General features: G+C 50.0%; 1 protein-coding gene across 1 annotated transcript in view; it reads left to right on the top strand.

The window, feature by feature from the left end:
* PLPP3 (phospholipid phosphatase 3) overlaps positions 1-11,383 on the top strand; it is a 48,853-nt gene extending 37,470 nt beyond the window's left edge. The window contains exons 5-6 of the mRNA XM_082484185.1: positions 3,988-4,164; positions 9,504-11,383. Coding sequence (XP_082340311.1) covers positions 3,988-4,164; positions 9,504-9,629 — 303 coding nt within the window. The 3' untranslated portion in view covers positions 9,630-11,383. The remainder of the gene's footprint in view (positions 1-3,987; positions 4,165-9,503) is intronic.
* The last annotated feature ends 3,084 nt before the right edge of the window (positions 11,384-14,467 follow it).

Genomic DNA, 14,467 nt, shown 5'->3' with positions numbered 1-14,467 from the left:
CAGGAACTTCCCATTTCTTAGTAATAGGACTAATTGCTGTTTTAGGGAAATTCTGATCCTTTCGGCCCCCACGCCCTCCTTCAGCTTTTTGACCTTCTCTTGTTAAGTAGTTTTTTCTTTCATACCGAGGGGCAGAGGCAAAGTTTGGAGCACCCCGAGGCTCACCTTTAAAGTACTTATGGGATCTCGGCACCCTGGTGTTTGAGTGCGGTCTCTGATGTGTACTGTATGCTCATAATATGCCTGTGGAATATGAAAAGTGATGTTACGTCTTGGGGTTTCTTCATCCCCTTTTTTCCCTTATGAATAGAGAACTAATGAGCAGCTTTTCCAAGAATTTTATTGTAGCAGTCAAAGGTTGAGATCCTCACGCTGATAGCGCCGTGTTTGAGATGAATCTATGCGGGTGGGTTTTCCTCCACTGAGATGTGCAGGTACGGGTGTGAGTTGGGTGCTGGGGACTTGGGTGGCACCCAGCGCACCCCGTGAGGTGCCAAGCTGAGTTTGCACACCTTTTCCAGGGCTAAAGTGTGTCCATCAGGCACACGGTTCACCGCTGTGCTTTGGAAGGAGTGGGTCAATATACAAGCTAGTTTATTTTTTGATCGCTTCACCCCCAGAAGCGTCTGCTTTATTGTGTGTTCAAACTCAGTGTTAGCTTCTTATTGCTTATTTTTAATTGATGCTTTGCATCGTCACCTGTAGATCACCTGTTTAGTCCAAGCTTGTGGGATGGAGTGATTTGAGGGGATGTCAAGGCTGTGCAAAAGGGAGAAATGTCAGATTATCCAGCAGCAAATTTCTTTCTTAAGGGTTTTGATGTGACAGAGCCTCAAAACTAAAGTAAGTCATTAGGTTTCGAGACTTCCTGGTAGAACTAAGAGTAATAGTTTATAAGATTTAATACCTAGAGATAATTTTGCTCTGCAACAACATACTGGAACCTGAGTTTTGCACTGTCACCTGGGCTGGGCTGAGGCTCTTGAACCTGAAAATAATTCTGACCCTAAACCATGGCAGTAGAAACATATTTTAGGATTGGGTTTGTTTGTTTTTTTTTGTTTGGGGTTGTTTGTTTGTTTGTTTGTTTTTTGGGGTTTTTTTTTTTGTTTTTTTACTTTAAAAACGCCAATGTCCACAAATGCTGTTTTTTCGAGGAACATTGTCTCTGCTCTGAGAAGTTGTATTTAAAGATTTCAGGGTCTTCAGCTCTCTGTCTCCACCTTCCCTGAATGCTTCCCAGGGGTATCCTGCCTGCACAGTTTATTCTCAGTGGCAGATCACTGGGTTCGCAAATACTATGGCAATGCAAATCCAGCCAGCCTAAGCATTGCAAACTAAAAATGCAGTTCCCTGCTAATGAACCGCATAGATATTTGCTTGCAGGATGAAGTGCCTGCTGTTAAATCACTGCAATTGACTGTGCAGGATGGGGTCATGCTATTTTACAGCTCCAGTGTTCCAGCTCAGTGATAGCTGCATTTTTCCTGCAGGGAAAGCACCTTCTCATCGGTGGTGTGGTTTTGCTGTTTTTTGGGGGGGTGGGGTTTTTTGGTTTCTTTTTTTTTTCTTTTTCTTTTTTTAATCTTTCTGGACAGAACATACCTCTTAGTTTTGGTACGTTGGTTTTTGACTTTTCTTTCTCCCAAGTGTAGAAATTATCCTGGCAAACTAGAGGACCAGCCTAGTGGTCCATTCGCTGGGCTACATCAGTGTGGGTTTGCCATGGGGATCTAGAGAGCTATAACGGGTCCCTTAGCATCGCGTGCATGAGTTTGCATGGTGTGGGGTGTGCGCCGTGGTGACGTGGCTCCGTTCCCAGACTCAGGCTGGTTTGCAGATATATTCTCCAGAATCATAGGGTGCATTAGCCAGCACCGAGCTGTTTCGATATTACTCTCTTCCATGTTAATTGGCTAACAATTTGGATAATTTGGAGCATCTGCTCCATTCCAATGACACGATATTTCATTTCCTCTTAAGAGCCCAGTGTGTGTTCTTTCCAAAAAGGGGTAAATATAATGTTTATGCAACAGCCAAACATACTAAATTGGCCAAAACGATGTTTCCCCTTATCAGCTTTCCAATTAATTCTGCCTTTATAGGTAAAGGGTGTCATTAAGTGGTTTCAGGGAACTCAGCAAGAGCTTCGTACCCTTTTATATCAAGGCAGTGTAAACTGCTCTGGGTGTGTAAAAGGGATCGTAAATGGGTACTAAACCCCTTCCCAGCCCTCTGATGTTGCAGAATCCCACGAAGAAAGCTGGGTCTGACTTCCAGCGCTTCGTTTAGGAAAAGGCAGAAAATACCTTCTGCAGCTGAGCCCGCGGACGGTGGGTCCGAGCTGCAGGAACCGCACGGTGTTTTCCAGGCGCTTTTATACTCTTCAAGCCCTCGCATACCTCTCTCCTCCCCGAGCCCCAGGGTTGCCGTGGCGTCCCTCCCTTCCCGCAGCCTTCCTCCCCGCGCTGCGCCCAGCCCCGCTCATCTGCGGGCAGCGGGTGGCCGTTTTCCTGTCCTCTCTTCCCTCCTGGCTTCCCAGTTCCCACAGGAACCGGCTGTGCCCGTCAGCTGAAACGGAAACGGGCCCGAGATAGTCACAAAGAAGGGACAATGTCCATTTGACGTCACGTCAGCTTCGTCTTTTCGGGTTGAACCAGGACCTTGCTTTTCCCTCGTTGGGTAGGAGCGACTTCCAGTGCCATGCCGTGGGGCAAACCCCGGGGCTCGGGCTGGGAAATGTGGTAGCAATGTTAGAGGGTCACATTTTGCATCCAGATCAGCAGCGGTTGCGGCCGTGTCTGGAAATCCTCGGGGCTGGCTCCCAAGGTGCGGCATGCGCCGCCGATTCCTGGTTTTCCTCTGGGAGATGCCGCGGGTTCTGTGTGCCCCGGGTTTGGGACCTTGCTTCTGGTACGCATTAAATAGCAGTAGGGAGGAATTTCCTTACGCGATGCGATGGGACGTTGTGTGTGACCTTGATGGACTTGGCGGCTGAAGCAGGGATGGAGAGTGAGCCGGGATGTAGTGTGTCCCAAGCTCTTGACCCTGGCTCACTGAGGAAGGGCTGTACCCATCCACTTCTGCTCGCATCCCCTCCACAGGTTAAAAATCCCTCCAGCTCCACTCCCCTCCGCATGACGGAGGCCACAATTTTGCAAAGAGCATCTTTCCCGAAAGAGGAGAGTCTGAAAGAGTTGGGGCTGTTCAGCCTGGAGAAGAGAAGGCTCTGGGAAGATCTTATTGCGGCCTTCCAGTACCTAAAGGGGGCCTACAGGAGAGCTGGGGAAGGACTTTTTACTGGGGCAGGTAGCGATAGGACGAGGGGGAATGGCTTTAAACTGGAAGAGGGCAGGTTCAGATTGAATATTAGGAAGAAGTTTTTCACTGTGAGGGTGGCGAGGCACTGGAACAGGTTGCCCAGAGAGGTTGTTGAGGCCCCATCCCTGGAGGTGTTCAAGGCCAGGCTGGATGTGGCCTTGGGCAACCTGGGCTGGTGGGAGGTGTCCCTGCCCAGGGCAGGGGGGGTTGGAACTCGATGATCTTTAAGGTCCCTTCCAATCTAAACCATTCTATGATTCTACGATTCTCGTTTTAGCTGTCCTGGGCTGCCCGCCTTTCCCCAGCTACACACACAGCCCTTCTGCTCTTAGCGAAGCCACCACCAGCTGCTTGGAAAGCGAAGCAAAAAAACAGGCAGGGTTTTTTGGGCAACCTGGTCTAGTGGAAGGTGTCCCTGCCCAGGGCAGGGGGGTTGGAACTCAATGATCTTCAAGGCCCTTTTCAACCTAAACCATTCTATGATTCTATGATTCCTCTTTGACAACTCCCCCCCCTCCTTGAGCCATGGAGGTGCGGGTACCCCACAGCCACCCCAACAGAGCGGTTGCTGCTGTGTGTGCACAGTTTGAGCACATCTTCTCCTTTGCTTCCCTCAAATTAACACAACTTTTTTTTTGTTTTTCTTTTTTTCTCTTATCCCCGCAGTTTTATCTGCAGGCCAGATTCACGTGGAAGGGAGCCCGCCTGCTCCGTCCCCTCCTCCAGTTCACCCTCATCATGATGGCGTTTTACACCGGCCTGTCCCGTGTGTCGGACCACAAGCATCACCCCACCGATGTGCTGGCAGGCTTTGCACAGGGAGCCCTGGTGGCTTACTGCGTGGTGAGTATGGCAAACCGCGCAAGGAAGGGCAGCGAGGGATGCTGGTGGGGAGGGTCTCGGGGGAAATAGCGGGCACCCATGCTGCTGCGAGCTCACGTAACCCCCCCGTTAGAGCTGGGGAGGTGGCAGGAGGCAGCGTGCTCTGGCTCAGACCGGTGTCACCTACCCCTATGTCACAGCATCATTTGCAGCTGGACCACGGTTTGGGAGCGGAGCACCCTACCAGCCCAATGATGGGTACTACGATGGGTACCCGGCAAAGGAGGGGGCACCCACTGGCACTCTCCCCTCCCTGCGAGCAGCAGCACTGCTGTGCTGGAGGGGTGAAGCAATTCTTCTCGTCCTCCACTGAAAAAACAGCATATTTAGCAAAAAATACAACATTTTACCCCATCACTTTGAGCTCCAGGAGGGTCCTGAGCAAAGGGTCCCTTTGCCAGCTCGGGGCGCTGAAAAGATGTTCAAACGAGGGGAGAGTATTCCCCTCTCCCTTCTCCAGCCGCTCTCGGTAACGAGCACCAGCTCATTAGCAAGGCTTTCCGCCAGGACCCGAGTGGGGAGTCTGGGGTAGTTGGGATCATGGCTTTTCCCCGCACAATCCAGCCCAAAGCTGTCTTCTGGGAGCGGGAGCGGGTGTCTGCCCGGCGAGGGGAGACAGACTCCTTCCTTCGCTGGTGGGTTTCTAACGTAGCGAAAGGGCGCGTGAGAAAACGGGGAACAAAAGCCGTTGGCCGCTCCTCTTGCGGCTGCTGGGCTTGTTCTCATGCAGCTTTGCTTTCCAAAGAGTGACCTGATTGCGCAGCCTTTTAACTAGAAGTGACAGATGTAAATGTTTAAAGCAGGCGGGATGGGGGGGCACCGGGTCGGGTCGGGCGGCTGCCTCGCGCGGAAACAAAGGGGCCGGGGGCTATAGTCGTTCCTGTGGCTGTCCGAACTCCTGAAAGCGAGATTTTAACAGTTTACCACTTTCTTGGGATGGTTGTTTTTTAGCTTTTTTTTTTTTTTTTTCTCTGATCTAAAAGCAAAGCAGCCCTGGAGGCAAGGAATTAAGTTCGCTAACGTTGTATTTTGCAAGGAGGGAAAATAGGTTATTTATGTACTTTCCACTCATTGATAATATTCCAAAGCCAAGACAAAAATGTCATTGTCGGGAAGTCTTTCTGAAGTATTATTAACTCTCTGAGCAGTAGCTGTTGGGTTTTGCTGTTGCCTGATGCCAATGTCCCACGCGGGGCCGGCAGATTTAGGGAGGGGAAACTAGAGAAGTGTGTGTGCTGTAACGCCTGCTCGCAGCAACAGCGATACAGGTCCGGTGTCCTTCCTACAAATATGGTAAGGGTGTTTCTCCAAATCCTGGAAATCTTCTCCTATCCCAGCAGCCAGCTGTAGCGCCGGAATGGCAGTGCTGGAAACCTGGGGAGAAAAGGCCCTGGGTAATACTGGGAGCAATGGAGGATCTTGTCTCAGTCCAGGGGCCCGAATTTGTACCGTGTGGGTTTGCCGGAACACCAAGTGCACATCGCCAGGAAGTTCTACAAGGGGGTATTTACCTCTCCATCTGCTTGAGAGGTGGGATAACAGCAATATGTAGGGGCAGTAGGGACCAAGCGATCCATCCCTGGATCCCAGCAGCGGTTTCAGAAAGACAATAGCTCTCCGGATGCTCGGGATGGGCGTCCGGATGCTTCCCGGCCGGGATGAGCGGCAGGGCTGGCCGTCCCCTCCGGCAGCTGGAAGCTGTCCTGGGAAGGGGAGGCTGCGGCGGTGCCGGGCTGGTTTTCCTGTGTCGAGGTAAACCGACATAGGAAGCAGCTGCCTGGAGTTTCACGGGTGGGCGCGGGTTTGCCTGCGAGCCCAGGGCAACCTGCGCTGCTCTTCCCAGACGGCTCGTGGAGGGACCTCCAAACCCTTTGCAGGCATGGCTTGGTGGCTGGGGACATCTTGGGCACGAGCTTAGGCCTCGGTCAGGGTTTAAACGCAATCCTCGTCCCGTTTCATCAGCTTGAGAAGAACCAGCAATGTGTTCTTGTTCTCCCAAACCTGGCTTTGCTGGCGTGAGCCGTTGCCAAAGAGGGACTGGCACACTTTCCTCCCTTTTGGGAGGTGGCAGCAAGGGACAAGGGGAAGAGTTGCCCTGAGACTCCCTGGAGGTTGCATTAAAGGCGGAGTTAAGCACCTTTTTGCTAAAATTACTGGTATATCAGAGCAATTGCTGGCATGTAACTACTAGGTTGGTCAGGCAGGACTTGCCCTTGTCCAGTATGACGCTGAAGACCAGTCATAGATTAAAAAGTTCCATTAGTTGGATGTGCTGGGGATCTCTCTTGATTAGGTCCCTCAGACTCAAATGGCCTGGGTGTAGTGCTGAGTTTTTACTAATTTCTCTGATGGTTTTAGACATGGTTTCGTGGTGGTTTTGGCAGTGTTAGGTTGATGGGTGGACTCGATGATCTTAAAGGTCCCCTCCAACCTAGGCAATTCTATGATTCTATGTCCTTGCCCAGCTCTGGGATCCAGCATGGGATGCTCCGAAGCAGAGGGAGGGACCTGGAGACCCATCACCTCCAACCTGCTCTGGGTGCTCCCGGGGCAACCCTTCCCCCAGCAAAGCCTTCAAGAGCCCGCTCTGATGGTAGTCAAAGCCCGTTAAAACACCATAGTTATCAGGCTGTAATTTTCACTCGAAACCAACTGTGGGTTTCATCTCCAAGGGCTGCCAGAGCTTAAATCCAGGTTGTGTTGCAGCAGACACATTTGTCCTTCAGTGCCTGAAATAACAAGCAGAAGACATTAGTGTCAAGCGCTTCCAGCTGACGAAACATTCGGACTTGGATCCAGGATGAAATACGATGAGGTTTTCTTAAATAGCAGTAGTTTTTATGCGCGTTTGTAGGCAGCCTGCTACGCGTCGTGTAGGTTATGTCTCATCCGACAGAGAGAGAAAAGGGGAAGCGGTGGAAGGACGTGCTCCTGGTGTGGCTCTGGTTGGCTCAGATAAGTTGTTTGAACCTCTGTGTGATCAAGGATTCCTTCAATACAATGACAAGGAATAGGAATTGTGAAGCGGCAACACAAGATACTGGCTTACTTTGTATAATACGCGCTCAGTCTTCTGCTGTCAAGTTTTCTTTATGGGTGGAGAGCACCTTCTACAGGAAATGGAGCTAATCCAAGTGAAAAACTTTGCACATTTATTAGTCCTTTTTTGTGTTAAACAGTTCAAGCATTAGGAGGATTTAACACACTGTTTTAACCCCCGAAGATCACGTTTCATGATTCCTATAAGTGTTTATATAACCTCCAGCCACGTTAAAGTGAAATACAGTTTCAAGAGCACTGAAACCTCTTACCCAGTCTCTGAATTAAACCCTGAAAAGCAGCGAGCAGCACAGTAAAAGCTAAAATACCCAGGATGACACTCCACCATAACTCATTCCTCTCCAAAATAAGGACCAGACTCGGCGTAATCCCCATATGCTTCTTGCACTGGGCAATCTCCTCCCATAAATTGATTTGTCACGGCTATCTTGGTGCAGAAATCGGACATCTCTTTGATTGAATCCAGCTCTCCGAGGCGGGCAAACGAGCGAGATGGCATCAGAAGCGCACCGAGACAGCTGAATGGGAGTTTTACAGCTATTAACGACCCAAAAGAAAATCCATTGCCGGAGCAGTTCAAGGTGTTTTTACACTGCGATGCTGCAGCAAGAGGCGTAGACTCCGGCTTGCGGTCCTCGGCGGGTCCAGCTGGATCCTGTTATTTAACCAAAGGCACAAACGCTGCCACTTGGATGCCCTGTAAACAACTTTATCAGCTCCGTTATACAACTCGACAGCCGGACACCAACGTGTACGCTGGGAGGGAGGGGGGGGGAAGAGCTGGTTTATATGTCAGCTCCTTCCCCGCTTTTCCACGAAGCAATAAAAGCCGAGCAACAACAGCTCAGCTTCCTGCACCCCCCTTTGTAATTGTAGGAGTAAATTGCCGCTTACAACAGGTTCACTGTCTGTTCAGCTCAGCTCCTTATCTGCCTGTGCCGGTAGGGACTTGCAAAAGTTGTTTCCAAGGACAACTAGACCTGCTGCGCAGGGCTCTGGGGAGCTGGAAAATGTGGAGATGCAGATGGGGAAAACCTTTGCTCCCTCCCTGTGTTACCCAGCCCGGAGGTACTAACCTCATATTATTCCTTTGAGCACCTTGGACTTTCTTTTTTTTTTTTTTTTTTTTCTTTTCTCCCCCCTCCTGGTTTATCTTGTTGCTTAAATGTTGCGTCTGAGTACTGTGGGAGAAAATGCAAACGTGCTGCTAATTCCTACAGCCGCGTGTGGCTCCTCCTGAGGCTTCGCCTCAGCAAACCCACAGCTCGGTCCGAATTATTGGCGCTTAAGGATGTCTGAGATGACCCGATAAATTTTGGGCTGGCAGAGGCAAGTGGGCAGCAGGACCAAAGTTTGAGGCTTTGGTGCCGGCTAACGAAATGATGAATTCTCACCCCTTTTTTGCCCCGTCCAGAGGATCCGTGCTGTCTCACTCTCTTCCCTTCTGGCGCGGGGCTGAGGTTTGGCAGGGGAGAAAGTGCCCCGGTCCTGGAGGACCGATAAGCTTTGTGCAGCGGCTGCCAAGGGAGGATGTGGAAGTTTCCTCCCAGCGCTTTGTTTCTTATTGTGTTGCTACCTCCCGAAATTGCCAAGCGTTGGCTTTTTCACATCCGGGAGAGGGGTTACATCACGGGATATTTAGGAAGAAGTAGTCAGGAATAGCTCCTCCTCTCCTTAGGCTTTGGCTTCAGGACCAGACCCTGGCTCCGTACTGGTGCCTTGGTGGGGCAAGAGGAGAGCATCACTCACCGTTGACTCATTGCTGATAGCTTTTAACACAGCTTTGATTTGAAAGCTTTTAATTGCCTACCTGATGTTTGGCCGAATGAATTGCTTCTTGCTAACTCCATCCCTAAAACCACTCAGCATGAGTCAGGCCGGCCCTTTGGAGACCTTTGTTATTTTATCGGAGCGTGGGCCACGTATCTGTTTCCTGACTTTTCAACCCGATCAGCAGAGGTTTGGGTATTGCACTCGGTGATTACGCAGTGAGAGATGAAATTGTTCTGTAATGTTTTTACGCTGTGTTTTGTGCGGTCTGAGCCTTTTTTCTGTATTGTACAGACAGGTGGTAGCAGGCGCTTGGGATTGCACAGTTATCAGTGTTAGGGGTGGGCATTAAATAGTCCCCAAAGTGCTATCTTTTCAAATTAAAGTTATGTATATATTCTGTAAATCAAATTTTTGAACAAAGCATCACCCAGCGTGGCTAAGTTTGCCTTTTCCACTTATTCCTACAGGTGTTTTACGTCTCAGATCTCTTCAAGCCCAAGACAAAGACTTGCCTGCCTCCACCACCCATCCGGAAGGAGATCCTTTCACCTGTGGACATCATTGAGCGGAATAACCATCACAACATGGTGTAGACCTTTGAGAAATTGGATGGGTGTTGTATTTTATTTTAATTTTTTTTTTTAATTTTTTTTTTTTGCAAAAAATGACTGCTGACAGCAACTACCTGCTGCTCTCAAATCTCATCAGACAGTAGAATGTAGGGAGAGACTTTCTTGCCCGACCAGTAAAGTCTTACTCTGTGGTCTTTTCAACTTGCGACATTTGGATGAAAGGGGTGGTGGTCAACTAAGTCAAAAGCGACAATGAGAAAGGAAAAAACAAACAAACAAACAAAATGCAGAAGCCGAACAAACAAAGAGAGGTGCCGGAGTTCTGGATGTGCAATTGGTTTGAGTGTTCATGTTGTAGTGAACGCCAAATTGTTCATAGCCTAATGAACACTAAGGGATTTTTGGAAAGCTGGGCGTCTTAGGGGTTTTTACTATGAAGATTTCCAATGCCTGCGAGAAAAAAACCAAACAACTCACGACTAAATTGTATAGCACTACATACGAGAAACAGCACTGTGTCAAGATCTGGGATTGGTTTGTAAGAGTTGCTTTTTTTTCTCTTTTTGATACTAGTTTATTTTTGCCTCCTCTATTCCATACTGTGACTTAGTTTAGAAGCAGCTTGCCCAGTCAAAGATCTCCGAAGGGTCTCTGTTCGAACTACACGCCTTTAATGAGCAGTCCTGAGACGCGCGGTGAGGCTGAATAACTCCATCCTCCGCGCAGAGAAGCCACACTTCTTCCTCTCCGCTCGCTCCCTGGCGAGGGTTCGTCCTACCTGAGCCCCCAGGGCCGCGCAGCCCCCACAAATGGTCCTTCATGAAAAGAGCATCCTCCGCTTCCCGGCCATTTTACCCTCCCCTACCCTCCCCCCCAAAAAATATCCCAGCAGATTTTCTGTGCGCCCACAGGAGCTGGCGGTTCGCACGTGGGTAGCGGCGGCTCTGCCGAAGACACGTTCGCACTATGACCTCGGGGCTGAGTCCCGGGGAAACTTTTATTCTGCAGTTTTGGGACGGGCTGCTGGGCGGCACGTCCCAGCCTGGGTGTCAGTCGGTTTGTGCATCCCCATCCTCCTCCTCCTCCTCCTCCTCCCCTCGGGCACCCCGGTGCACGCCACGGCAGGTACCAGGTCCTGTGCTCCGCTCGGTGACACCGGTGGTAAATCAGTCGTGCCTATATTGAGTGTGATTATCTTTTATTTTTTTTTATTTTTACTTTTTTTTTTTTTTTTTTTTTTTGCCCGGAAACCACAGGTTCTTGGTTTGCAGCCCTTTCACAGAGCGCGTTTGCAAAGGGATCCCGCAAAGCATGCAGAACGGCCATTTGCACATCCTTCTTACAGAATCCGTCCTATCATTTCAACTATAGCAAGCTATGATTTTTTTTATATATAAATATTATATAAATAATGTATAAAACCTTAAAAATTAACTATGTAAAATATTATTTCTGAAACAATTTTAGATATATCCACTATGACTATAAACTGTGTCCTGACCTGTGTTATTTACATTTTGCTGCTTAAAAAAGCATTGAATTAATTTTTTTATAGTCGACTAAAATATTGTAGTTCTGTGGTAGTAATATTTTAATGAAAATAACTACAATTAGAGACATTTGTATAAAAAAAATCATATTAAATTGTCTGTATTTTTGTAATGTTCCATTTTGTAAAGAGAAGAATATTCAAAGACTTTTGTAGAATACAAAATTGAAGTTTGTATCTGCGAAATTATTGCTGTATAAATGTGCTTTTTAAATAAAAGCTCATAACACAACTAAAAATCCCTCTGCGAGTTGCCTTCTGCCTTTGGGTTGACCTTCCTCTGCCGGAAGGAAATCCCTTTGGGATTTGACGATACGTGAGGGCATCTGGGTAAAAAGGGACCCGATGCCACTTTTGATGGGCGTGGGAGAAGGTCCCACCAGCTTCTGGCTGGGGAGGGTGTGATGGGGACACTGGTGGGTTTGCACTGAACTGCTCTTGGCTATGCCCAGTCTTTGAGCAAATCCCTTTTTCTCGAGGGCATCCCTTTTTCTTTAGCGATATTATGAGCTTTAAAGAAATATTACTGAAATAAAATGGTGTGAAAAGTTACAGCCCGGCCACCGCGTGTCCTGGACAGCCCCTTCCTTGGAGCGCTCACAACGGCGCTCTGCACCAACACCTTTCCCATGAAAAACAGACACTTTGCAGCCGAACCAAAATCTCGCAGCTCGCTGGGTTGCGAAGATGTGGGTGGAAGGGGAAAAGAATAGAGGGGAAAAAAAAAAAAAAAAAGCCCACAACAACACGTGCTCAGGTACGCACAAGTGCAGAGCACACGGTTACAAGGCAGCCTTGATTTATTATTTTTTTTTTCTTTATTATTATACTTATTTTTTTCCTCCTCCTACAGAAGAAAATGAACTTCTCGCCGGTGACACACGGTCAGAGCTGCGTTTCGGCCACTCCTTGGGTGAACCGCATCGGCAAGATAACGCAGCGCAGAAATAATTTGCAAGAATGCATGACAGGAAGCGAATACCACATCAAACTGCAAATAAATAGCAGGTGGAAATTAAGCAGGCAGAAGTCAGCTAGCACTTGCTATTATTATCCTAATTAGTAGTAATATTTTATTACGCGTGGAAAAACTTTGTAAACCCGCACCTGCCCTGAATGCAAAGGGAGTTTTCATGGTGCCGCACGTGATTTGAAAGCGTTTGGGGGTTCGAGTGTGCTGTAGAGGCGAGACTTCAGCTTCAGGGCAATGGCCCTGAGGACAGGCTCGGAATCCTCCGTTTCCCTCCTAAAAATGCCACCTGGGTCTAAGTAACCCGTGTCTGCCTGTTCCTGGCAGGAGCTTGGACCTGGAGACTCCTTCACGTGCGGGGCTGAGAAAAGTGTTTGCTTTGCATCTTAACCCCCAGCTCAGCTACTGGGAAGAAAACAGGAATACAGATGTCTGGGTGAAAGAGGAGGGCTGGGAGAGGCGTCAAGAGTGGAAAAGGCACAAGAGGCGATAAGAGCCGGGGCAGAGCTGGCGGCTGTGGGGCCGGCGAGTCGCGGGACCTCGCTCAGGATGTGTGGGTCAGGCGGGGGAAGAGGGGGAAAAGGCCACGGATAAATTTGTGGAAAGGCAACAGGCTTGAACGTTATGGTGCGGGGTTGAGCATCAGCAGCGCCAAGTCCTATTTCTGGCTGAGCGATGGTTTTAGTGCTGTTGTTTCCTCCTCCGCTTCCTGTCCGCCTTCCCGGTGCTGGCCGGTCCCATCCCCATCCCCGGGTTGGGAGGGTTGAGGGCGGCTTCCCACAGCAGCCTGTGCCCACGGGGCTGCGGCTTTGCCGGGGTCACCCCTGCCGACTGCTTGGGAAATAAATTAAAAGGGAGTGATAATCGCTGGTGGCGTGGATGGGAGAAGGCGATACGTGGTGGCACGGGGCGCAGAGACCTTCCCAGGTTAGCAGAGCGTGGAGTAAATGTTTAGGAGGAATGAGCACTGACATTAAATGAGCGTTTCAATGAAAGCCCATAGAGAAGTGAAAGCCAAAGGAGCGGAGGTGTAGGTACCGCAAGCCGTCGGTAACGGTGACGGGGCATAGCTGTTGCCATCGCTTCCTGCGGGGCGGGAAGGAAGTGAAAGAGAAATGGGTGAAATAGAAAAAAAAAAACAAAAAAACCCAAACCCAAACCCGTACGAGAGCCAAGATCCCGAGGCAACCGCTTCTGCTGGCAGCCCCCGAGCAGCGTCCGCGTGCGCAGCTGGAGCTTACGCCTCGCGCCCCTGTGATGTCGGTCCTCCAACGCAAGCGCGCACCGGCAGGGATGCTGGGCAGCCGGGAGACTTTCGAGGCTGCCGGTTGGCATGCTGCTCCGGCACGCTGCGGCTCTCGGCAGCCGTCCCAGCAAGGGAGACGGACGAAGAAACTCAGATGCATCCGTGCAAACGTGGCGCGTTGCTGGAGCCCGAGGCTGGCTGCCAGTTGTGGCCTTTAGTGCTGCAGAACCTGGGCTCTGCTCCTGCCGATGCTAATCGGAGGCTGCGGAGCACCCAGTGCAGCATCTGCCTTTGATGCTGGGGCCTGGCTGGCAGATCCTTTCTGCACAAGGGGCCGTTCTGGTCAAACCTGTCTTTTTTTTTTTTTTTTTTTTTTTTTTTTTTTTCCGGGGCAGAGACCGGTTCAGCGTGTTTTCACAGGCAGGGATTCGTGCGTGCACCTGACGGCCATGGGAGCAGGTCTTTTGTTCCCGGGTAAGAAAGGTTTACGCAAGCCCCAGGTTCGGCCGTGTTTCGGTGCACCTAAAACAGCTTCACTCAGCAAGAATGCTTGGCAGCCTTCAGAGGCTGAAGCTGTTGTACTTCTGCTCAATGATTTTCAGATATGAAGTTCTCAATCGAGGGAGGGGGAGGGAGGAGATTCATCCCGCAAGCAGAGACCTGTTCTTCTCGTGCTCCGAGCCTGCCTTGTTTTGGTTGTCCGAAGTTTTCATCCAGCTGTTTGTGAAGATGAAACTAGCATTCAGCCGGGGAGCCGGAGGACATCTTGGGCTGAGGTCCTGCAGCGCTGGAGGGCTGATGTCAAGCCCACGTCCACGGTTGGGGTGCAGCACGGCCATTTCTGGAGCCAGCACCCCACATCACCTGCATTTCTGCCCCCCACCATCTCCCCTTTCTCTTGACACACCTTCACCCACTGCTCTCCTCCCAAAAGGCGGGCGATTCCTACCTCGTGTTTACCTTTACCGCTGGAGACCAGATCAGAGGTTCAGATTTTATGAATGAAGTGAATCACTGGCTTCTGTAAACACGGTCCGCAGACTGCCCACAGACAGGGGCCACTGCCCGTCTCCTCCAGAATTTCCCACCCTTGT

This window comes from Vanellus vanellus (assembly GCF_965231255.1).
Source record: "Vanellus vanellus genome assembly, chromosome: 5".
NCBI classification, from domain to species: Eukaryota; Metazoa; Chordata; class Aves; order Charadriiformes; family Charadriidae; genus Vanellus; species Vanellus vanellus.
The sequence above is the reverse complement of the archived record's forward strand: the minus strand, read 5'-3'. Positions and strand labels throughout refer to the sequence as shown.